The sequence below is a fragment of the Colletotrichum acutatum genome (genome assembly GCF_030867785.1).
Source record: "Colletotrichum acutatum strain CBS 112980 chromosome Unknown BDZ83scaffold_17, whole genome shotgun sequence".
NCBI classification, from domain to species: domain Eukaryota; kingdom Fungi; phylum Ascomycota; class Sordariomycetes; order Glomerellales; family Glomerellaceae; genus Colletotrichum; species Colletotrichum acutatum.
In genome coordinates, this window is record NW_026849011.1 from 40,980 (window position 1) to 57,210 (window position 16,231).

The 16,231-nt window shown below is 53.2% G+C and overlaps 5 protein-coding genes across 5 annotated transcripts; 1 reads left to right on the forward strand and 4 right to left on the reverse strand.

Moving 5' to 3' along the window:
* Positions 1 to 69: 69 nt before the first annotated feature.
* Positions 70 to 1,150, reverse strand: BDZ83DRAFT_648654 (3-methyl-2-oxobutanoate hydroxymethyltransferase; the record flags this gene model as incomplete). Its single annotated transcript, XM_060510200.1, has 2 exons — positions 70 to 681; positions 734 to 1,150. 2 exons carry the CDS (start codon positions 1,148 to 1,150, stop codon positions 70 to 72), a joined length of 1,029 nt encoding a protein of 342 aa, XP_060368439.1.
* A 1,801-nt stretch (positions 1,151 to 2,951) lies between these two features.
* Positions 2,952 to 4,004, forward strand: BDZ83DRAFT_717009 (ubiquitin-conjugating enzyme; the record flags this gene model as incomplete). The annotated part of the gene is made up of 7 exons (XM_060511903.1): positions 2,952 to 2,984; positions 3,058 to 3,065; positions 3,173 to 3,213; positions 3,328 to 3,360; positions 3,412 to 3,526; positions 3,625 to 3,806; positions 3,868 to 4,004. 7 exons carry the CDS (start codon positions 2,952 to 2,954, stop codon positions 4,002 to 4,004), a joined length of 549 nt encoding a protein of 182 aa, XP_060368440.1.
* A 775-nt stretch (positions 4,005 to 4,779) lies between these two features.
* On the reverse strand, positions 4,780 to 5,928 carry BDZ83DRAFT_570606 (CWC16 protein; the record flags this gene model as incomplete). The annotated part of the gene is made up of 2 exons (XM_060504324.1): positions 4,780 to 5,131; positions 5,165 to 5,928. 2 exons carry the CDS (start codon positions 5,926 to 5,928, stop codon positions 4,780 to 4,782), a joined length of 1,116 nt encoding a protein of 371 aa, XP_060368441.1.
* Positions 5,929 to 7,445: 1,517 nt separating this feature from the next.
* BDZ83DRAFT_570385 (fungal-specific transcription factor domain-containing protein) lies at positions 7,446 to 9,929 on the reverse strand (the record flags this gene model as incomplete). The annotated part of the gene is made up of 2 exons (XM_060504298.1): positions 7,446 to 9,270; positions 9,586 to 9,929. The coding sequence occupies 2 exons, from the start codon at positions 9,927 to 9,929 to the stop codon at positions 7,446 to 7,448; spliced, it is 2,169 nt and encodes a 722-aa protein (XP_060368442.1).
* A 2,275-nt stretch (positions 9,930 to 12,204) lies between these two features.
* Positions 12,205 to 12,946, reverse strand: BDZ83DRAFT_125906 (uncharacterized protein). The gene has a single exon (XM_060501182.1). It carries the CDS (start codon positions 12,771 to 12,773, stop codon positions 12,357 to 12,359), a length of 417 nt encoding a protein of 138 aa, XP_060368443.1. The 5' UTR covers positions 12,774 to 12,946; the 3' UTR covers positions 12,205 to 12,356.
* Positions 12,947 to 16,231: the final 3,285 nt, after the last annotated feature.

Genomic DNA, 16,231 nt, shown 5'->3' on the forward strand with positions numbered 1-16,231 from the left:
AACACCGGTAATGCAGCACGAAAGCGACGCAAAGCAATGATCTATTAGCCACCGAACGCGGTCAACTCCTCACAACTTTTCCAAAGCGCTGGTAAATTCGTCAAGCGCTTCCTTGGAAATGGGATAGGTGTGCTCTGGTGCAGGATACTGTCGGCTCTTCACCTCGTCCCGATAGGTCTCGATAGCACGAAGACTCTCGCTCCAGACGTCACCGTACTTCTTGACGAACTTTGGCAGGAATCGGCCAGGAGGGAAGTTTCCGGTCATGTCGACCTGCACCAAGACCTGACCGGAGCAGCCATTACCGGCGCCGATGCCAATGGTTGGGACAGAGAGCTTTTCCGTGACAAGTGCTGCGACTTCAGCGGGAACAGCCTCGATGACCATGGCGAAAGCACCGGCCTCTTGTACGGCGAGTGCATCCTCAAGAAGCCTCAGGGCCCCGTCGGAAGTCTTGCCTTGCACTCTGAAGCCGCCAAGGGCGTTCTGCCGTTGCGGTGTAAGTCCCACGTGCGCGAGAACGGGGATGCCCGCGGACGTGATCTTCTGGATTGTGGGGGCCATCTCCTTGCCACCCTCGAGCTTCACGCCTTGCACGCGGCCCTCTTTGACGAAGCGGATGGCAGTTTCCAGAGCCTGTTCCGGAGCTATTTCATAGCTGCCCATGGGCAGATCGCCAACCTGAATTTTGTATCAATACGATATTTGCAGATTAGATCTAGAGTAGACTTACAGTAAATGCGGACTTGGTGGCTCTTGCGACAGAACGGCAATGAAGCAGCATTTCTTCTACCACAACTTCACTCGTGTCTTCCATCCCAAGTGCAACCATGGCCAAGCTGTCGCCTACAAGGATAATATCCATGCCAGCATGGTCTGCAACGTGGGCACTGGGGAAGTCGTGCGCAGTCATTACTGTGATTGGCTCACGCTTCTTGTACAGACTGCGCAAAGAACCAAGTGTGACTTTCTTTCTTTGGTTTGCAGAAGTTGTACCCATGGGAGAATGCGAGCTGTGTCGCATCTGCAATGGTTGCGTAACAGCGGGATACATGGGTCGCATCAGAGACGCTGCTGTCGAGGGTCGCGTGCTTCTCAGTAGAAAAGCACACGACCTCAGACAGGTACTTCGGGTTGTATGGAGAGACATATGGGCAGACAAGTACCTTTTTGTCTTTAATAAGAAGTAAACGTATGAATGGAATATGCAAGTGCAGGAAAAAAGAGAATGCAAGAATGCAAATCTGATCGTGTTAATGCTGATGTTTTCCGTGTGGAGAAGAAAAGTTTAAGAAAAGTTTGCGTTGAAGGGCGAAGCGCAATCTTTTATTATCCAAGTCATGATGGTTTTTGCTGCGTAGAATTGAGTATCTCCAAAAAATTACCGGTGGTGTTTCGTTCCCGCCGCTTCGCTGCGCAGGTGGGCTGGGGGGTTAGAGATGAGAAAAGCGGGTCGATCTCACAAAGCTGGCCACACAGGTGCCGTGCTGGACGCTTCGCTGGGAAAGTTCCCCCCAAGGTCCAAGGAACGGTGTCCGGTCCACCTGCGACCAACCTCCGTGATTGGACAGGGCGCCGAGGCACGTTCGGTGGCCCCCTCCAGATGCCTCTCAACAATACGTACCTTTTTTCTGGGAAGGGATTAGTGAGCTGTACTGCGCTCTCTCGTCCATAGGGTGCCAGTACAACGCTGATCCTCTTTAGGGCGCGGTGCTGAGGTAAGTGAGCTAAGACCGAGGCAACTTTGCCTCGGGCCCGGCGGTTTCTGATCTCGGCCCTCCGCAAGGACGGGCATTGGGATGCCCAAGGTTTCCCTTGACCCAGATCGGCTTGGGGCAAGCTGACTAGCGAACCCGAAGCTTGGGATGATGGCGCTCGCGTGACTTGACCTTTTGGAGCATATTCTCGTTGGCTTAGCCTTAGTATGTAATGGTCAACCGACACCGCTTTCACTGCGTATAAGATGGGTCCCCGCGTAGAATTAGGTAGTGACGGGCGGCCGGTATCACGGATAGAACCCCCTCCCACAAGAGAACGGCGTCTCCTTCCTGGCTCGTGACAGCGTACAACCTTGCCCACAACTGCAGTCCATCCGATATTCGTACTTGCGTGGAACAATGGGTTGTTCCTTGTAGAAATGTCTCAAGGGTTCTCGCAAGCAGGCGGCTTCGTTGGACGGAACGGCCCTCACGGTACTGCGCTGTTATACAGCCCCAAGCACTTACATCATTCTTGCGAACTCTGCTGGTCGGAACTGCCGGTGTCTGTTGGCTGATCTGGCTCTGAATGACTAAGGTGACTTAAGTTCAGCTAGAACTGTGTACTTACAGCCTGGAGTAAGACTAGATGCCGTTACAGAATTATGAAGAATTGGCGATTGAATTCCAGGCAATTCTTCTTTGACTTTGAAAGCATCTGCGGCTTTGTATGTAGTTCTTCAATATCTGTGGAACGTTTTGCCTCTCCAACATCGACCTTCAGTTTCGACATTGTTCCTGCGAGACGATTCAGACTTGCATTGTCCCGCATTGTCTTAGTCATGTAAGAGCCCAAGGGTAGGTGGGCAGTGGGCTCTAACAGACAGTAAGGGAACCTGTGTGGCTGGCAAGATCCGCGCCTAGCCGCCTAATCCTCGGGCCCACCTTTCCTTATCGTTGCACTCATCACTCATGGTCCGGGATCGCCCACATCATCATTGCGCGTGACTTGGCGTCAGGAACCCGATCCGACCTTCTCCTCCTCTATGTAACCACCCACTGCACTCCTCACGACTCCCAAACCAACAACAAGCTACATCACGAATAGGAAAGGACCTTTTGAGACCCGGCGGCGAGAACGTATATATAGGGAAACTTCTTCGCCAACATCGACCCATCCTCCCCCGCATCCGGCTTACAACAACTCTACCTTAATCGAATAGTCGTCCGAACACCTCGTGCGCAATCGACAAGATGAGCAGCCCACGCAGAAGAATCGAGACTGATGTAAGTCTACAATGCTAGTGGAGCCTTTGTATGATAATGTGGCAGCAAGCTCACATCTCTGTCTTTTGTCTAGGTCATGAAGTAACGGCGCCCGAGTTATTCCATAACCTTTGACAGCTTGCTAACCTGACGCAGGATGTGCGATTTGCCGACCGACCACCTCTTGCTTGATATACTAACCTTTGTAGGTTGATGAGTGACTATGAGGTTACTCTGGTGAACGACAACAGTACGTTACCCCCCTAGCCCCTCCTCAGAGCTGTTGCGACTAACACTACGTCAAGTGTAAGGCTTAGACCCATTCGACGACTTCCTCCGATCCTAACCCCACCGCCCAGGCAAGAGTTCTATGTTAGATTTAAGGGACCTACCGAGAGTCAGTTCAAGCAATACCAAAGCACCATTTAGTTTTGCTTATTCTCTGCAGCTCCATTCGAAGGCGGCGTCTGGAAGGTCCATGTCGAGCTTCCTGACCAGTACCCCTATAAGTCACCGAGTATCGGCTTTGTGAATCGCATCTTCCATCCCAACATCGACGAGCTGTGAGTAGACAATATTCGACTGAGATACATATGGATGAATAAGTGGTATGGGAGAGGGAGCAAACCAGAGCAAGGGGCTGATCTGGGAAAATGAATAGGTCGGGCTCCGTCTGCCTGGATGTCATCAACCAGACTTGGTCGCCCATGTTCGACATGATCAACATCTTCGAGGTCTTCTTGCCTCAGCTTCTTCGATACCCGAACCCGACGGACCCCTTGAACGGCGAGGCGGCTGCTCTGATGATAAGAGAACCCAAGAGCTACGACGCTAAGGTTAAGGGTGCGTAGAAGCAATAGTAGGCTGGAAGGGGTCAAGATATCTTGCTAACAAGGGCCTTCAGAGTACGTCCAAAAGTACGCAAGCAAAGATGCTGCCGACGAAGCCGGCGCCGAGAGCGAAGACGATGACGACATGTCATCCGTTGGTAGCTTCGGCGACGATGACGAGGAACCCGCCGGCCGCCTTGACGATGTATGAAGTGCACTCGGGACATTTGAAGGGAACACGACTAGAGAGAGCATTCATGGAAATGGCGTCGCAGGAGACTTATATCCCCCGGGTTGTGATTGGACATTGCATTCTGGAACCCTACCCAACGTGGTCCTGCTAAAGGGCACTTAGTGATCCCTCAACAGCGACGAGCAGCGAGGCCGGGAATCTTCCATCTTTGTGTTTAAGGGACTAGGCAAGGGCATTTTTATGGGAATCAGCTTTGGAGTTTTCACATGAGATAATCGCGGATAGGATTGGGTTTGATTATGATGATGATCATGGCTCAAGAGGAGAGACGTTAGTGGCCGATGGGGACGACGTGGGCATGCACAGCATGCATACCATCCCAGGTTGGATTCCAATTTGTTCGATCAACTCGGACCAGTGACTCTAGGAGCTATCAGATAGTCAGTAACAGCCATGCAAACAGCAACAACTTCCCTCTGTAACTCCGTGTGGCGTATTTTGGATGTACCCTGAATACGATAGGATGGCGCATCTTTAATAGTTTGTGACAAACTGTAACTGGGATATGGCGGATGATAGTGTTTGGGGCTTTACTGAACCCTAATATTATGGTAATCTTCACTCAAGAACGCATACTCGAATGTGTCCATGTGAACAAGGAAAATCGTTCTGTAGTAAAACAACACTAACGCCAATTAATGTCCGGGGTATCTCTGCTCTAAATCATATCCGTTAAAACGCCGCACAACATGAAGCGCTCGTGCGCGAAATCAAAGTAAAGGAGGCTCCCTTCTCAATCCGAATCAGAATCGTAAGCCACGAGAGACTTTGAGGGAGGCAAACTCTGCTCGGGCTCTGCAGTCTTCATTGCGTCCCGCCGCTCCTCCGACACACCACTACCACCAGCCTCATCACGCTTCCTCTTCAACCCCGGGATCCTCGGCGCCGAAGACCTCTCCGCCGCCCCCTTGGTCTCGATTAGAAACGGATCTCTTGCCATGCGCGTGTTCCCCACAATCTCGGAGACGATGGTCTCCCTCCTCTTGGAAGCGAGGATCTCGGCTTTTGGTGTTCCCTTGGGCAGTAGCGCCGCCTTGCCCGTCGTCGTCGTCGTCGTCGTCGTCTTCGTAGACTTGCCGTCCTTGCTCGAAGCAGAAGGCGCAGAGGAAGACGACGACGACGCAAAAAGCGGCTTCGCAAAAGCCTTCTGCCCCGCCTCATCAACCCCGTCCCCAACGCCCCCAAACTCAACCAGCCTCGCGCGGCGCGCATCTTCCTCCGTCGCAGGCACCAGCTCGATCCCCAAACTCATCTTGTCTTTGAGGGCTTCGCCCACGGCAGCCTCCCTCTCGCGCTGGTGCCGTCCCACGCGGAACGTCGCGCGGAGGGCCTTGTTGCGCGTGTACGGGTCGTCCCAAGCTTTGTTGGCAGCGTCCTGTAACTCATCGATGCGCTCCGTCGCCTGCGCGAGGTGTTGCCGGTCTTCAATCGTTTTCTCGAGGGAGGCGAATGCATTACTTCGTAGCTTCTCGCGCTCTTCCTCCGTGAGGATGACCATCTCCCCTTCCTCTGGCACCCTCCCTTCTTCGCCTGTATCCCGCTTCTTGGCGCCCGAGACGACGACGTAGGCTGTATTCTTGGGGTCCGTGTGGATCTCGATCCAGCCGCCGCAGTCGGCGTGCTTCATGCGGAACTGCCATACCGCCGTCGAAAAGTAGGACCCGATGCGTTTCTTTTCCGCGTTGAAGCGGACGCCTTGCCCGATGATGGTGGGCTTGGGGCAGGTGGAGCACCAGATTGCAAAGGGCATCTCGAAGCGGACGACGAGGATGCCCGGTTTGGAGGCGCGGGCGCCGAGGGGGTGTTTGCGGGCGAGGCGGTTGCCTGTTGTTGTGCCTTCATGGTCGGGCGGGACGTAGCGTCCCATGTTGAAGCCTTGCATTTTGGGCGGTTGGTTCGAGGAAGGCCTCGATGGTAGGAGAATTTTGCGATGGGGATTTTGGGGGAAAGAGGAGGTTTCGTGGGAGGTTTGGCTGGTCGTGTGGTTGTGATCGATGTCAAATCCGTGATCGTGGACGCGGGGTGGTTTTTTTGGAAAGTCGCGGCGGAGATGGGTTCCGGCGGGACGGGATAGTTCCCAAGGTTGGAGGGAGGTAAAGGTGGGATTTCGGAGGTGGTGGGGATTCTGTGTTGCGCCGCTACCTTTGGAATTCTGGCGCCGGGTGTAGCGGGGCACCCGGGGGGAGAGCGGGATTATGTAATGAGGCCTACCAAGGAATACCATAGTACCTTGACAAAATGCCATCGTTGGCCTCACTTTGACTTAAACGTCGAAATCTAGGCAATACATCTTCAATTACTATAGTTTGCGAATTCTTTCCTGTAGAGAATGATCCAAAATAGCGCTCTGTGTGCCGGTTAGCCGTCCCAAGTAGGATCGCCCGCATCATCGCACGCCGTAAAGCTGCACCTCACACTCAAAGTGGTCATTACAGTGATGATTTGGGGGTCAGGACCACGCAGGCTGCAAACCGCGATATTGGCCTCTTTCTTGTTTCGAAATCTTGCCTTAGGCCGATACTTACCGATCTCACACTCAGGTATTGATAACTGAATGCTGTCGACGTAAGATGTTTGGCTTTCGTTACCAGTCGTTAAGGCGAGGCTGATGGCTACCATGTCACCATCGATTGCGTGATTCAGGTTGAGTGCGTATCTGGATACTTGAGGGGGCTGGTTCCGCTGATTGAAGCTTATGAAGTCCCATGCTTTCTCTCACCAGCTTAACGAATGCGGCTCGCGCCATTTCATTTCCATCTGTCTTCAACAGGCGTATCCAAATGTTACTAAAAGGTAAGACCGACCATCGTTTAGCCTAACCGACTAGGCGAGACATCAAGGTACCGTAACACCGTAGGCAAGCACTCAAGGTGTGTAAGCTAAAACCATCGCAAGACATCAAGGTATATATAACATCATCAAAGAAGCTTAGGAATCTATGCTAATATGTAAGGCAAGGTATGGATCGCTCAGCCTCCCAAAAACGATGCTACGACTTTCTTCCCGCTCAAAGATAATGGATGGTATATATCCCCTCGAGAGTTTTGCGCCGACACCGAGTGAATCGCGTTGGGTTCCCCTTCTCGCATCATCGATCCCGACCAAAAAGCAAAAAAGGAAAAAAAAAAAAAAAGTCCGCGTTATCATCAATATGAGGTCGTGGACGGCGGGCAACACTCTCTTCCCAACTTTCTGACACAGCCTTTGCGAGGCCCGCCGCCCATCAACCAGTGGTATCCTGCAGATCATGATGCAATCCTAAAATCCTCCAAAAGAAAAGCACCATTCTCTTGGATGGCATCTCCCGCATGGGCGAGTCTTCGTCTCTTCGTGTTGTCATTATTCTCCCTTCTACAGCTTTAGCGATGGTCCATTTATCGCCGCTGCAGTCTACAATCTTCATTCGGCCAAGCTTGCCATACCCGACGTCGGAGCGAATGTCTCGTACATCTCGTCATCGCTGCTGTCCACACTGAGGGGGCTCTGAGCGTTGCTAACGTCGGCGCTGGGCAGTCCGCTAAATCCTCCTAGACTCATGGTTGCTGGCGCGCTCTGCCCAAGAGAAAGCAAGCCATTGTTAGCAAAGCTGCTGCTAATGCTTCCAAGTCCGATATCCACCACGCTTCCGCTGCGGCTCATCGAAGGTTTCTCAGGAAGTTTCTTGAGCAGGCCGGTCGAAATATCGAGCATCGTCATGGCAAACATGGTGAGACCTTTGCCTTCGCCAGGCTTCGAGCTCACGGATAACGTCCAGCGGTATTCACCCAAGCGCCTACGGTACCAGTCGGCTTCCTCTCGTCCTGGGGAGGTCGCCCACAAAAGAGAGCCAAATGTTCCGATGAGGGCAAAGTTGGTCTTGGACGCAAAGTACCAGAAGGAACGAAGGTGCGAGGTGTTCAAACGGTTGACAAAGTCCATTGCGGAAATAAGACGAGCCTTGGCCGCGCTTCGGCAAATGTGCTGAACATAGGAATCAACAGCCGACCCGGTGGCTTCGAGCGAACGAATAATGCGGCGATGGAGTGTGATTTCGGCGGCGAAGTAAGCAAGGTGGAGGTATCCGATGCTTGACAAACGACCTGGCGGGGCAGAGATTGACGAATACGTGCTGTCCATGCGAATGGCCGCTGGCAGACTGGCATACCATTCCTTGAGCTTTAGTTGTATGGGCTTCGCCATGCCCAAAACCAGATGCGTGCCTTGTCCACCGGCGTTGGTGACGTTCTGCATGGCCTGCAATGAGTAGAAGGTATCGAGAATCTCGGCAAGAATCTGCGACAATTGTACCATTTGACCAAACAATGTGCGACCGCGTTCGATATCCAGCTTCTCCTCCACGTCCTTCTCGTCCCACTCGACATCGGGAAAGTCATGATCTGTAAGCGGTTGGACTCCCCAATTGGTGGAGAAAATGTGCGAAGGCCGCCCATGAACGAGCGAGCCCCATTTGTCCTGCATATACAAAGCCCAGGCGAGGCGTTTCCGCAATCCCTTCTCCCAAGGTGGGATCTTCCAGTGCGTACAGTCGAGGTGGAGGCCAAGTTCCTGGGCGGTGGCGACGAGCTGAGCAGTCGGGGCCCACTGGTCGCCTTCGGGTCGCTGGGAGAGAAGGAGCCCAGCCTGGATGGTGGACAGTTTCGGGCGATAAATTGCGTCGGCAAGAGTTGTCCGGATCATCCGCTCGAGGTTGGGAATGTTGGGTCGAGGGACTTGCGCGAGCTCTTCATCGTGCTCCCACCAATTAATGGCAAAGAGGTAAACAGCAGCTAGTAGACAAGGCGAAAATTCGCGGTAACTGCGCTCGTACTTTTCCAGGAAGACGGTCTTCTGAATAATCGGGAAGGCGGGGTGAACGATACGGAAGTACAAGTCTACTAGCTTGCGACCATGTGGCCGCACGAGACCCTCAATCTCCTCGATATCCTCGAGGATATGCTCGTGGCCGGGGGTGTTGGAATCTGGTAGTAGCAGGAACGTGTCATCGTCACTGACCTTGCGCAGAGTGCCGCGCGCCAGTAGACTCTCATCTTGAGGGTTGAATGGTGAGAGGTTGATGAGAGAAGGCTCGAAGTCGGTCGTCGGGCCTATGTACTGGCTGTAGCGATCATTTTGGAGACCCAGCGTCCGCTTGAGCAGAGTCGGGCCTCCGACATTCGCCATGTCTTCAAGAAAAGAGCTGCTTCCTGTGGTGCTGGAGAGGCTGGGTTGATGTTGCCTTCGCCTTCTGATATCGGCTCTAGCTGGTGAACTAATGGACCAATCACGTGTCAGAGATTAAGGTTCGTTATCAGACGTGCCCCCCTGACCGCGGCGTGCCCCCATGGCTGCCCAGGAAACATCAAACGGGCGCAAAATGCAAGCTCAAGCGGAAGCGAGCCAGCCTGACGGGGAGGGAGCAGTAGGGAGACGGACTCGCCAATGTGGTTAAGGAGGGGAGGGGGGAATAGGCGGGGAGTAGTAGTAATGTGTGAGTGAGTATTGGTAGGAGAGGGGAGTGAGAATGAAAGCACGAGAAGAGGGGAAAATTGAGCAGACTGACCTTCTTTTACCACTGTCGTCAAAGTCACCGTTCAGCTTGCGTTTCCTTGGCTGGGGGCTGTTGAGCAAGGAACAATCGGATCCGCTAGCCTGGCAAGGTATGCAGCTATCTTCGTCTTCGCTAACGATACACTTGACCCTGGACCGTTGGCAGGATTCGCATGGGCTGAGTGAACGTGTGGTATATGAGCCAACAGACTCTGCGATTTCCCGTCCAGGCATGCTGCCGCCGCGGAAAAGTTCGAGGTTCGTGAATGCCTCTTGCAGATAAGAGTTCTGGCGGCGGGGAGGTTTTGGTGCAATGGCGATGGGAGCCGTCCTGGTGACGGCACTTGGGTTGGACATGATGGATAGGTAATGCGCGGCAGTAGAGACAATGCTATGTATATACAGGCAGGGCTGGGCCGACGCAGGGGAAGCAGACGGGCGGACGGACCCGGTTCGTCAAATCGGGGTCCCGGGGCCCTTGTCTGGAGATTGGGGGAATGAAGCGGGCGTGAATTTACTCCTAGGGTTAACCGGAGATATGACAACGGTGATAGGACGATAGGCTTCGCCAAAGGCCAAGGAAGCAGACGGGAGAGGCTGGCACACTCCCGGGGACGGAAGCTGGTTCAAAGGAGCCCCACGGCGTGCAGCAGATGGGAAGGGATGCGAAGCAAGTGATGCAATGTTGCTCGTTGGCTTGATCCTGGTGCTGGTCCTAGGTCTGGGCCGCCACTCAAGATCGACGGCAGAGGAATAAGAATATCTGTGGTCGAGTTGACGTGAGATTTGAGAATTGTGTGCGTAGCACCAATGCAGGATCCGCCAAATGAGATTGGCTGGCGAGCGGTAATTCGATCTTGATGAATTCCTATGGGTGAGCCTGTGTTGTAACACGAAACAGCAGACGGGCCACCACAGGGACTGGACTGATAACGCTACGGTGCGCCGAGGCTGGTTGAGATAAGACGGGCTTGTCGGAAACCTGGGAGGCAGCAGCGGGCAAAGATCAGGTACGCCAGCAGACGGACAACGGCCGGTAGCGATTGCGAGGTTTGGCGTGAGATGAACGGGGCCCAGGATGCTTCAAGGCTAGACGAGGGTGGAACAAAGGCACGAGAAGATTGTGTTCTCAAGAGCTACCTAGCAGGAGGCTGATAGGTATCCGTCCGAGTAGTGAGGCGCGTTGTGTCGCGTGCATGCGAGGAGTACAAGATAAGGCGACAACGGGAATTAGGAACGGGATACTCTGTAGAAGGTAGGCGTTCCAAATTCCAGAGACTCGAGAAGAGGTACTTGTCTAGGTATGTGTTGAGTTTGTGTGGTTCCTCGTCAAGATCTGGGGTGGGATGTAGGAAGTCCGAGGGGGCGCGTTGCGGTCGCGGCTTCAAGTTTCTTTGGGGAAAGGCAAAGATAAGGTAGTGTGCGCCGCAGGACAGGAGTGGCCAAGGCGGAATGATTTGCGCCCGTTTTTGGTGATGGAAATGTAATGGTGGTTGTACTTTTTTGGGGGGGGTGCGGTGCGGATGCAGGGCCGGAATTGGGGCCCGGGACTGGGAAGTAATCCAAACTTGGGATTGGATGGATTGGATGAATGGGGTTTTGCTGGATTGATATCGGTGGACTCTCAAGTGACGATGGCGGCAAGGATGAGATAAGCCTTGCTTATCGGTGTCATTGGGTCCCAGAGGCGGAGGACAAAAGTATATGTAAGAGAGCAATGTCCAATGTCTCTGATGGCGCTTCAAGTATCCATTAATGGATGTGCTGGTGCACTAGGACGTCCTTGGTCTTGGATATTCGTTCTTGTCCCTGGGTTCCTTGGAGAACGTCTAGTTTGGAGGTTGGCCGTTTTGTTGGAGACGGAGAAATAATTAAATTTTATGGGGATTGGGTGGCGAGAACGATGGATGGGGTGAGCAGATGAGGAGGATGATAAAAGAGGAGAGGGAGGGAGGGAGAGAGGAAGAAGAGGGAAAAGAAGAGAGGGAAGAGAGAGTAAGAGAGAAGGAAAAGAAAAGGCCAAGGTGGTTAAGGTAAAGAGCACACCTACTCCAGTCCAGTACTACAGGTAAGGTAAAGAAATGTAAGGTATGGATGGATGGATGCGCAAGGGAAAAGAGAAGAAAAAAAAAAAAAAACCACAGTAAGAAGAAGGAGGAACCTGACAAGATGGGATGTGCAAGCTCCTTCTCCTTCTTTCTTTCTCCTCCCACCTTTACGAATACTCACTCTATTACCGGCCCAACCACGTAAAAAATGAATAACAGAATGTAGGTGAGAGAGATATGGTACCCAAACACTGACACGCCCAGGGGAGTTCAAATGCCGGGCGAAGGTTTTTTTTTTTTTTTTTTTTTTCCTTCTTGCTGTTCTTTTTTTACACTGCCGCTGCCCCTCGTACAGTGGTTCACTTTTTTTTTCGGATCAATCTTTGATCGACAGTGTTGCGGTTCCTCTAAACCCGCCAGGACAGACGGATAGAGACATACTAAAACAGAACGACGCTTGACACAGGATCTGCCGTGAGAGGAGCACAGTCAGGGTTGGCTGGAGATCCAACCAGAAAGGGTCAAAGTTCCTGACCGCCGGCGGCCTACTGTAAAGATGTGAGGCAGGCCCGGCCATAGTCTCTTACTCTACCCCTTCACTATGAATGGCACGTCTCGCGTCGGTGGAGGAAGAAGCAGGAGGGTGTATTGGAAGAGGAGGCGCGGCAGTATCTGACTGGCCGGCGGGCGTTGGTATCAATGGTCCGACTGACGGACCAAGCGGCCGAAAAAGACATCAAGAAAGAATGGTCCAAACCTTGGTTTGATGGAGTATGGGGATCAAGATGGAGACAAGAGCATGGGCAAGGACATGTCGACTGAGATGGGACGGGACGGGATGGCATGGGATGGAATGGGACGGACACCCTCCTGGCGTCCCTTTTGCCTCTAACTCTCTTACCGCACCGCAGTGCAGTCCTCTTCTGCAGCCTGGTGCCTGCTTTGCCCTCACCGACACGGAATGATGTGTAAAGCGGCAGCTGCAAATGCAATACTTGGGGAGACAGGCATAGGCATGGCTTGGCATCAAGAAAGTCTCAATGAGACGAGCAGGAGAGAGAGCGAGAGACTTTGTCCGTGTCAGTGACAAATGAAATGGGGAACTACCGGCTAACGAACCAAAGTCAAGAAACAGGGCAAAAGGGAAAAACATAAAGAGAACAGGGTAGGCCCGGGGCTGTGCCTTTCGAACATCCACGCCCAAGGTACGCGGGGGGTGTAAGTGTCAGATCAGTTGTTGAACAGAGCCAAGCTAGTGACCACCCAATTACGGAGGAATGAATTACCTTGCGGCTCGCCGGGAATCGAACGACGAGGTGCACGTCGATGCGGCGGTCGATAGTAAGATAGACAAGAGGGCGCAAAGGGTAAGAAAGTGTGGTAAGAGAAATAGACGTCGGGTGAACAATAGGAAAGTGACCAAGTGATCTATCGCTCAAAGAAGAGACCAGGGTACGGTGAAGCACTTGGAGACGTCAAGGCATGTTAGCTGAGCAGGTCTAGCCTCTACGCAGTAGGTCTAGGTGGCATATTGAACGTTTGATAGCGATTACGTTGCGTCGTACCAGGAGCATCAGTATTCTGTAGAGGCCACCGGGGATTTGAATGGGAACAGGGAGGTGTGCTCGAAGGCACGAGGCTAAAAAGGCTGCCAGGGCCGTTTTCGTTGCATTCCGCGTGAAAAGAAGAAAGGTTGACAATGGAGAATATGGAGGACTCTCCGACTCACAGACTTTGGTCATGGTGACTTTGGTGATGGGCACAGCTTGGTGGCCGGATGGGCACTTTGAAGGGGAATTCTCCACAAAAGCACATGGCAAAGTGTGCGACTTGTCGACGCTTCGGCCCAGTCTGGCACGATGACTGGGTCGTCGTTGCTGGGAATGGCATGGGGGAAGGGAAGTGATGGTGTCGATGGAGGGACGGAAAGATAAAGCACGAGACATTTGGGAGGGGAGATGGGCGCTGCCTTATCTCTGTCCATTCCGGGGCAGGCGTTCTAGAAAGATGCTACGAGACAGAAATACATAATGGCAAACGGGCAAATCACGGCTCATATATTTCATCTTGTCTTTTGGGGCCCTTGGTTTCTCAGTAAGCTTCAGCTCCGTGCTCCGTACCCGTGCCTACATTGCAAGGTGTAAGGGTACATGTTCCCAGTGACTCCCCAAAACTCCGTAAAGTAGGTAAGGAACTCCAAGGTGGTGGTTGCTGCACGATCCGAGTCGGCGGTACTCGGGCGGAACATGGGGCCCCACCATCGACTATTGCCATTCTGCAGCTCACTCGCCGCTTCTTGCCTCGACCGGCGCTTGTAGCGCAGACGTACATTCCTTCCTGCGTAGACCTGGAGACTGGAGTGAAGTACCCTAGACGTAGGGACCCACCCCTTTAGCGAAGTGGCTCCCATTACCTTATAGAAAGTCCGGTGCCGCCTGTTTCGGGACTAGCGCAACGATGCCCATAACGTAATTCTCGAATATTGCCGAGTCAGAACTCGACGACCAAGGTCTCTTTGGCCCATCGTCCCAACTTCAACCTCCTCTTCAACCAGCATCTCGCGCGCGCAAGAAACGCCCATTCACCACCTAGCTATGCGGCGCGGCACCTCAGTACTTCCCACGCCTGCACGGCGCTGACCGCAGCCAAATGTCGAGTCGCATGCAGCCCGGCTGCACGCAACTGCACAAACAACAACACCTCAGGAGACCCGCTGCTCTATCTGGAAGAGGGATAAACCTGCGACGCAACATCTACCAGGGGGACCACCATCAACAGCATCATCCCTCATCCTAGAGTCCAGAAGCTGCTAAGATATGCAGCCCATCATCAAGTTTGAGCGGGCAAAGAAGCGGATGCATCTCCTCCCACCTTGCTCTCCCACTCACCACCAAGTCATTATTAGCCTGCCGTTGTTCGGAACCATCAAAGTCAAGCCACCACGCCAACCATCAAGCGGACCAGCCCATGCCATGACACAGATTGAAATTACCACCTACAACTCAACCCACGGCCAAGAAATCGTCCAACCATGACACAACTCGCGGGCTGTCGTGTGCCGCCCCGAATCACCGCCGTTCCGCCGTTGCGCTTCAGGGTCCTTTCGACCCATCCCGCCCCTGTCATGTCATCCTTTCCCCGTTGAGACTCTTTGTCACTGTCTCCATCGATTCCAATCTCCATGCCGTCGGTCTAGACGACGTCTCCTCCCTCCGGCATGCTAGGCAGGAGGAGTCGATGCGAAGGAGCGTCCGCGCCTGTTCCGGTCGCGCCCGATGAGGAAGGGACCTTGCCAGTCCCTGAACTGAAGTGCGTCTTCTGTGTCACGGCCCCAATTTCCAAATCGGCGTCAAAGAACTTGTATACTCCAACCAAAGACCTCACAACTCACTCGCCACTCTTCAAATAAGCCAAAGTCCAGATCTGGTGGACCGTGGACCAGCCTCAGTTCCTGGTAACGCGGGGTTGCGGGGCAGTTGGTCTCCTGCGAATCATCGTCCCTGTTTCGCTGCTCATCATACCAACCATGCCAATCTCAAATGGACGTCGATTTATCCCACCCTCGGCACGAAAGAAACCACTTCTTGAGGAATCAGGGCCAGAGAAACCCACACACCACCACGCCCAAATATCATCTTGGCCCAACCCACAGCGTTTGTTCCACGGTCATCTTGCCGCCGCCAGCAGTCGGCCAAACTGACACCTCTCCAAACAAATTGCCGCTTGGGAGAGCATCTTTAACTGCAACACCCTGCTCGTGAAATGTCAAAATGCCACGTCGGCTCACCTGCCGAATAAGCGCCCCCAAAGGCCCTCGTGCTCTACCATCTTCTGACGTTCTTCGACAAATGACCTTGAAACTCAACAACTTAATTGACTCTTCTTCCCGCTTTCTCCTGCGGGAGACCCCCACGAATCCCTGCATGTCACGCCTTCCGACCGCCTCGCCTCAACAATCAGCAAGCCATGAACCTTCCCGAAAAACACATCCCTCGTTGGGGGGGGGACTTCATGTGTTGTGCGACATCGTGAACACACACAGGCACCACACACAGACACACACACCCTTAACCTAACAGAGCGAAGAACTAAACAGGGGTTCATACAATCGCCCAGCTGCTCCTTACGTCATTGAGTTCCCAATCCCGCTAGTCTCACGATGTCAGCCCGGCGGCTCTATCGCTAGCGTTTCCGGTGGCCGTCGGCTCCGACCAGGTATATATTGAATCGACAGCTGCCTATTCGACCCAAGTGGCGAATCTTGCCCGGTGAAGATATACCCGAAGTCTCTATTTCGGTCCGAGGCCACGATGGGACGGTGACACACTGACACCTCCACGTCCGCAACGGCTCGATTGCATGTGAAACGGCGTTTTGATATATCTGTATCTGATTCTTGTGATTTCTCCGCGACCCTTACAACCTGCTGCATTCATAGACTCCACATTCTTCACATGCTATGAACCGAAAAGTCCCATTACCCTGCGGAGAAGAAAACGTTAAGTTGCAGTAGTTCTGTTACTAAGACTTTACAGGTTTCTATATGCAATCTTTTGGAAACAAAAATGCTGGATCGATCGATTGGAAGAGGATGTCACGTCTGGGGATTCG